General features: G+C 37.5%; 2 protein-coding genes across 3 annotated transcripts; one reads left to right on the top strand and one right to left on the bottom strand.

The window, feature by feature from the left end:
- Window positions 1–583: 583 nt before the first annotated feature.
- On the top strand, window positions 584–5,434 carry LOC131652341 (histone-lysine N-methyltransferase, H3 lysine-9 specific SUVH6). Of its 2 annotated transcripts, XM_058922181.1 has the most exons (3): window positions 584–836; window positions 1,265–4,700; window positions 5,203–5,434. In XM_058922181.1, exons 2-3 carry the CDS (start codon window positions 1,283–1,285, stop codon window positions 5,220–5,222), a joined length of 3,438 nt encoding a protein of 1,145 aa, XP_058778164.1. In that variant the 5' UTR covers window positions 584–836; window positions 1,265–1,282; the 3' UTR covers window positions 5,223–5,434. The 2 variants fall into 2 exon arrangements, with proteins under 2 accessions (XP_058778164.1, XP_058778165.1); XM_058922182.1 differs by lacking the exon at window positions 5,203–5,434 and having other exon boundaries at window positions 1,265–4,922.
- Window positions 5,435–5,565: 131 nt separating this feature from the next.
- On the bottom strand, window positions 5,566–7,205 carry LOC131652342 (expansin-like B1). The gene is made up of 4 exons (XM_058922183.1): window positions 6,986–7,205; window positions 6,791–6,897; window positions 6,372–6,686; window positions 5,566–5,935 (listed from the first exon to the last, which is right to left on the bottom strand). Exons 1-4 carry the CDS (start codon window positions 7,125–7,127, stop codon window positions 5,738–5,740), a joined length of 762 nt encoding a protein of 253 aa, XP_058778166.1. The 5' UTR covers window positions 7,128–7,205; the 3' UTR covers window positions 5,566–5,737.
- Between the last annotated feature and the right edge of the window lie 358 nt (window positions 7,206–7,563).

Here is a 7,563-nt window from a genome sequence, read left to right as displayed (position 1 = left end):
AATCTTGCAGGTCCTCCACCTCTCTATCACATCAAAAAAGTCTAATCTCACGCACAAGAAGATCAATTCGTCTTATCTTAATTCCATTCCACGTGACGGAGGCGACGGCACCGTGGTCCCAGGGTGTTTCCAGGTACTAGCCGGTTCCGTCCCTTTTTGGAGAAAACTCATTTGCCAACTGAGCCAACCCTTTGAGGTTAATTATGGTTCTGTATTATACCATTTTCTTCCTATGAAAATTTAAGATTTTAAATATATATATATATATATATATATATATATATATATATATATATATATATATATATTGGCTTTATAGTAAGATTTTAAAATTAATTACGAGTATATTTCAAAAAAATTAATTATTTTTTTTTGAAAGAAATTAATTTTATCTAAAGATAACTTTTCATGTACTTTTAATATAAACTGTTTTACAACGTCAATTATATCATCACAAACCACATTATGTACGATATCAAGAAAACACCAAAAGTCAAATATTCACACTTATTTAGCTATTGAGATTTGAGATCATATGATAAATAAAAGTTCGATTTAAATTCACATAATAGTTTGAAATAACAAAACAGATATTTTGAGTAACATTTTTTGTCATAAGGCTCGTTCCTGATATAGGAAAAATAAAAACAGAGATAACATTAACAAGAATGAATGCATTTCATTTCTACAATTAAAACCCTAAAACGAAACAAAGCTCTCATAACTTCCGTCATCATTTCCCTCTCAAACGCAACTTCGTCTCGTACTCAACTCGCCGGAAAAATCACCGGAGTTAACCGTCGTCGACCGTCACAAACACCGACGAACTCGTTCAGGTAACGTTCTTCTTCATCTGTTCCATTTTCGTTTTCGGATTTTCCTCCCCTTTTCATCTATCGCGCGAGAATGCGATTTCACCGCGATTCGCGGCTCCAGTAGCAACCGCTGTGAAAGCCAACGCACCGCGAAGTTACAATCTGTACGTATGTTCCGATACTGCATGCTAAACCGACGCGATTGATGATGTAGTTTGAATTTCAATGCCTGTTGTTCATCGATGAGTTTTTTGTTTCTGCTACCTATAGTGTCCTCACGTTGATGACTTTTCAGCTCTTCGATTTTATTTTATTTTTTTTAATTTAGTTTCTCATTTTAATGTTGTTTTCTTAGATTATTTTATGTTTTGTTTCTACTGTGAAAAGAAGAGTGTGGGATGGGATTATTAATTGGTTACATATGTTTTTTTTTTTTTTTTGTATATTAGGAATGTGGGTTTGAAGGAATGACAACATCAATGCCAGTCTGTAATGAACAATCTGAAGAAGAGTTTGGGAAGCAGATGATGGAACTGGGAGACTCTAGTGTCGTTGCTCGGCCTAAGTTTAAGTGCCGTAAAGTTTGTGCTGTTCGTGATTATCCAGAAGGATGTGGACCGTTTGGCAATGCTGATGGTACGAGCGTTGAGGATAAGAATAGTGAAGATTTGGAGTGTGATGATGTTACTCCTGACCATCCAGATGATTCTCAACATTCTGAGCATGAAAATAATTTGGTTGTTACAGAGACTATTGAATTAATAAGTGACTGTAGTTTGAAGAAGGAAGATCCTGGGAATTTGTCTGATCAAGTGGCGTTGGTGGGCATGGAAACTTTGGATGCAGAATTTGCTACAGAAAGCTCTAGTTTGAAGAAGGAAGTTCCTGTGGAAAATTTGGGTGCTGAATTCGCTACAGAAAGCTCTAGTTTGAAGAAGGAAGTTCCTGTTGAAACTTTGAGTGCCCAATTTGCTACTGAAAGCTCTAGTTTGAAGAAGGAAGTTCCTGTGGAAACTTTGGGTGCAGAATTTGCTACAGAAAGCTCTAGTTTGAAAAAGGAAGTTCCTGTGGTTTCATCTCATCTAGTGGATGGACCTATTTTGGATAATGACGAACATGCAAATGTGGTGTTGGCGGACATGGAAACTTTGGGCGGGGAATCTGCAGCAGAAATCAGTAGTTTGAAGAAGGAAAATCCAATTGTTTCATCCCATAAGGTGGATGGGTCTATTTTGGCTAATGATGAACCAGATAAAGTGATATTGGTGGGCACGGAAACTTCGGATATGGAATTTGCAATACAAGACTCTGTAAAACAAGAGTCCTTATATATGTCGAAGGCATTGTCTCCAGTTGGTGAGTCAGCTATGTCTGATGACTCAAAATCCTCGTCATCCAATATCAATATAGGTGGTTCCGGGGCTTGTATGGAGGAGGCTGTAACTAGAAGGTATCCTCCTCGTAGAAATTTTGCAGCGGTCAGAGACTTTCCACGATTATGTGGGCGCAATGCTCCCCGTCTTACTAAGGATGAGCGTTTAAAGGAGCTCTCTTCTCTGAATGAAAAGGGAACAGGTCAACAAAACTTGACTGTAGATGCCAGTCTGTTGAAAGAAGTTGCAGACACTGATGCAAAAGAAGTGGAAAATAACAAGAGAAAGCCCGGTAACATCGTTCAAGCTGGCTCTGAAGAAGAGAATAATGCTACGCAGAGAGTCAAGAAGCTGGATGTATTTGAACCATCTTCTGAGATGAGACTGGCACTGGATAACACAAGAGAAAAGAGCACTAAACTTCCCGAAAAACGCAATCACCATCAGGTTAACATAAATTCCAGGGCAGTGGCTAAAGAGGAAGTTATGAATACTATACAGGTCGAGGGAACATCAGAGCTAGATGCTTACCGCCCAGAAGTCCAAAGTCCTGAGAAAAAACCTTTGGCTATATCAAGAGAGGAAGTAGTGCTAGGTTTGAAGTCTAAATCAGAATGTCCTTGGACATCTGGAGTTAGTAGTTCTTCCAAATCTAAACCAACATCAATAGGTGGTACAGAAGAAAAGAAGGCAAAGAAAGTTGATTTTTATGCCCAGCTAGACAGGTCTAAAACTGCTGTCAAGACGAAAGATATACGGAGTCATTCTGGGCATGAGCCATTGAAAAAGAAAAAACTAAACTCCCCTTCTGATGACATGGGTCAACTAGTAGGACGGGAGAAGAATTCTCTAGACCCTAATGAAAATAACAAAGTCTTTAAAAGTGTCACAAAATCACATGGTTCAAGTGTCCCAAAATCTTCGAGTGTCCCAAGATCAAGTGTTATGGTTCCTCCTATTGGCTGTAGTAATTTCAGTGGTCATGAGAATGACTCAGCGACTCGGAATGAAGTGAGGAAAGTATTGCGCCTGTTCCAAGCTGTTTCTAGAAAGCTTTTGCATGAAGCAGAAGCAAAAGCTAAGTCAAATGATAAAGAAAGAAAAAGGGTTGATTTACAAGCTGTGAAGATACTTAAGGAGAACGGGAACTTTGTTAACACAGGGAAGCATATATTGGGACCTGTCCCCGGGGTTGAAGTTGGTGATGAGTTTCAATACAGAGTAGAGCTTAATATAATTGGCCTTCATCGCCAGATTCAGGGTGGTATAGATTATACGAAGCACAATAATAAGGTCCTTGCAACTAGTATTGTTGCGTCGGGGGGCTATGCTGATGATTTGGATAATACAGATGTTTTGATATACACAGGGCAGGGTGGAAATGTGATGAGCACTGGTAAAGAGCCAGAAGATCAGAAGCTTGAAAGGGGAAATCTTGCATTGAAAAACAGTAGTGAGGAAAAGAATCCTGTTAGGGTGATACGAGGCTCTGATTCACCGGATGGAAAAAGTAAGATATATGTTTATGATGGGCTGTATCTAGTTGAGTCATTTTGGCAGGATATGGGGACCCATGGGAAGCTGGTTTATAGGTTTCGCTTGCGAAGAATCCCGGGTCAACCAGAGCTTGCCTTGAAGGAAGTGAAAAAATCTAATAAGTTCAAAACAAGAGAAGGTCGATGCGTGGAAGATATTTCCTGTGGGAAAGAGAGAATTCCCATATGTGCTGTGAACACCATAGACAACGAAAAACCCCCACCATTTAAATACATAAAGAAGTTGATATATCCTGATTCTTGCAACCTTGTCCCTCCAGAAGGCTGTGGTTGTACTAATGGATGCTCGGACCGTGCGAAATGTTCTTGTGTTCGAAAAAATGGAGGGGAGATTCCATTTAATCATAATGGGGCTATTGTAGAAGCAAAGCCTCTAGTCTACGAGTGTGGGCCTAAATGCAAGTGCCCTTCAACCTGCTATAACAGAGTCAGCCAACATGGCATCAATATCCAACTCGAAATTTTTAAAACCAATTCAAGGGGATGGGGTGTTAGATCCCTAAATTCCATCGCTTCAGGAAGTTTTATCTGTGAATATATAGGAGAGGTTCTTGAAGACAAGGTAGCTGAACTAAGAACTGGTAATGATGAGTATCTTTTTGATATTGGAAATAAAAACAACAATACTCTCTGGGACGGACTTTCGACCCTTTTGCCCGATTCGCAGTCACATTCTTGTGAAGTAGTGATGGATGGTGGCTTCACCATCGATGCTGCTCAGTTTGGTAACGTGGGGAGATTCGTCAACCATAGTTGCTCCCCTAATCTTTATGCTCAGAATATCCTTTATGATCATCATGACAACAGGGTTCCTCACGTCATGCTGTTTGCTGCCGAGAACATTCCTCCCTTGCAAGAGCTGACTTACGACTACAATTACATGATAGATCAGGTTTACGATTCCGATGGCAATGTCAAAAAGAAGTTCTGCTATTGTGGTTCTGTGGATTGTACTGGTAGGTTGTATTGACGACTGCCATGTTAATTGTTGGAACAATGTTTTCTATACACCTTTCAAACTAATATCCCAAAAAATGGAACTTAATTTTGAGCCATGTTTATAATATTAGTTTCTTCACCTTTATCAGCATTTTCTCACTGGGCTGAGTTTGGAACAAAATTTTGTAAAGAGGACAAATATGTTGTCATTTGAATGTGTGAAAGCTCATGTTTGGTAATTTTGGGTAGATTTTACGATAAAACTATTTTACTTTATTATTAAGTTTCACATTTTTTTTTTTTAAATTTCAATTATTTTCTCAACACCAAAGTCAAACCTTTGTGCCAATTTTAACCTTTACTACTTTTTCCTGCTTCTGCAATGAAGTGTTATTTGTCTGCTTCACTTCCTGTTTATTTGCTAGTAATTGATTATTTTTGGAAGCGTGAAGCTATTTTCACTGTAAATCTAATTAAACTAATTAAATTTATTTGACATTTTTTTCTTGTTTTTCATAGGTTTCCTCCGGGGGAGGTAATCATATTCAAGGCTCTTTCAATATTTGTAGGCATCTCCTCCCCCAGTTGGGATTCAAATTATATTGTTATATTATGATAGTATAATCTCTTCTATTAGACCCAATTTTGGTTGGTTATTGTTTTTACTTTTTACTCAGTAACTATATGAATGTAATACTATACTATAGTAATTTAAAATTGTATATTTTCAAAGCGTAGACGTGAGTTAATAAAGGTGATGGCTATTATAGATTTATTCTATTAGAGGGATTGGATAAGTGATATCATTAAAATCATCTCAAGAATATTAGAAGATTCATTGGATTTCTTATGACATCAGAAGCCAAACACAAGGAAAGAGAAAAAAACACCTTATTTAGTACATAAATCCCAATAGTTTTAGTACAACTACAAAGAGCACTCCACCCACCTACCCACTAGTACACATGAACATTATTTTTTAGAATAACACAAACCAGAACCAATAAAATACTAGTCTTAATAGTCTCTATTTATAAGTGCTTTTTTATTTTTATTAATCAAGCTGAATTTGTGAGTCATAAACAGCACCAGCTTCCCAATCACTAGAGATAACATTCTTGGACTGCACCCAATAAAGACCAGCACTACCACTCACTTGGAACCTCAACTTGATCGCACCTCTTGGAGGGTTCTCAGCATCAAACACTGCCCCAAATACCCTACGCATTGGCCTCCACTCTTGACAATCCTCCTGTTCAATAACCATTTCAAGAAAATCAATTCAATTCCAAACTCCACATCTAAAACATAGGTGTGTCTGGTGCCTGACATTTGTCAGTGTCTGACATCAACACGTCAAAAACATAGTGTGTCTGGTGTCTAACATGTATCAGCGTCTGACATCAACACTTACAAAATACAGTGTGTCTGGTATCTGACATGTGTCAGCATCTGACATCAACACTTACAAAATATAGTGTGTCTGGTATCTGACATGTATCAGCGTCTGACATCAACACATCTAAAACATAAATGTGTTTGGTGTCTGACATGTGTCAGTGTCCGACACCAACACGTCTAATTATGTTTTTTACGCATCGGGGTCTCGTACAAGGGCTTTGTAGATTTCAAGCAATGTAATGAATATAATATAACACTTTCAAAACAACAAATGAGTATATGTATACCTGCCACAATTGAACACCAGTTACATCATTTGTTCCACCAACATAGAGAATGATGATGGCCAAGTAGTGAGGGTATTTGCTACGTTCATGTACCTTTAGCAACAAGTTATAACCATTATATTTGCAAGGAACTCTTTTATATTCTATATCCACCACACCATATTTAAAGAGTTCTGCAGATGCATCAGCATTTTTGCCCAATTTCGAATAGCCGCGCGGACTCATGATGAAGTCTGTCCTATCTCCCACACCATAATCAGTCACCACCACATATGCTCCATTCTCATCACACAATCCTGCTATTTTGCACCTCACCTAATTCATCATTATTAGCAAAATACCAATAAAGACATGTTTGGAAGTTCAAATAATTTTACATGAAGAGCATTAGTATAATTTAAAGAATGTTGAGTTATTACTTGGTAGCATGCACCACAACCAGATCCATTCTTCCATAACCAAGACACTCCGGCGACATTGCCATCATTTACTGTCTGTCCATAATCACCATAGCCACAAGCTCCCCCTAAAACATGTTAATTGTCATTCAAATCATGCACTATATATAGATGTTACAAATATATGTATATTGGTTGAAAAGGATGCACACATACTTGGGTTTCCATAGCAATCAGGGCTACCATAATACGTTGCTCTAGAACAAATGTAAGAGTCTTGAGAGTTACACAGGATAGGTAAGACTAAGAGCAATATGACAGAAACAAAACCAATTTGGCTCTTAAATTTAAGTTCCATTATGATTATGATAAATGAAAATTTGTCAAGTACAAAAAGTAGAGAGAGATTATTTAGGATGGTATATGTTAGAAACTAAGTTGCAATGTCATATTTATAGCACAAGCTTGAGGTCATTTACTGATGTAGAAACCAATTAATTATCTTTTCCCTTCCACTTGGAGTTGGAAGAAGATTGGAATAATGATGTGTACATTTATACCCTATAACTGGACCACAAGGGCTAGGGTCATTAAATAATATTTGAACCAGTTTATTATTGCAGTGGGAAAATGCCTAACTTTGTTTTATTGAAAAAATATTCTTGGAAGATCCATGCACTTTCAGATCAACTCAAGGTTCAGAATATACAGTCTTGAAACAATGAGATGAAAATTAAAGTCTGAATGTTTTTTCAATTCAACCCCTTTAAAATCAGCTCTGTTATAAAATAAGG

This window comes from Vicia villosa, linkage group LG2 (assembly GCF_029867415.1).
Source record: "Vicia villosa cultivar HV-30 ecotype Madison, WI linkage group LG2, Vvil1.0, whole genome shotgun sequence".
NCBI lineage: Eukaryota > Viridiplantae > Streptophyta > Magnoliopsida > Fabales > Fabaceae > Vicia > Vicia villosa.
Note: the sequence above shows the minus strand (reverse complement) of the source record. Positions and strands in the feature narration are given on the sequence as shown.

Excerpts from the sequence above, each read along its gene's own strand:
- LOC131652341 (XM_058922181.1), top strand. The coding sequence starts at position 1,283 with ATGACAACATCAATGCCAGTCTGTAATGAACAATCTGAAGAAGAGTTT. Across the intron at positions 4,701-5,202 it reads TGGTTCTGTGGATTGTACTG|GTTTCCTCCGGGGGAGGTAA; the intron begins GTAGGTTGTATT and ends TGTTTTTCATAG.
- LOC131652342 (XM_058922183.1), bottom strand. The coding sequence starts at position 7,127 with ATGGAACTTAAATTTAAGAGCCAAATTGGTTTTGTTTCTGTCATATTG. Across the intron at positions 6,898-6,985 it reads TGATTGCTATGGAAACCCAA|GGGGAGCTTGTGGCTATGGT; the intron begins GTATGTGTGCAT and ends AACATGTTTTAG. Across the intron at positions 6,687-6,790 it reads GTTGTGGTGCATGCTACCAA|GTGAGGTGCAAAATAGCAGG; the intron begins GTAATAACTCAA and ends ATGATGAATTAG.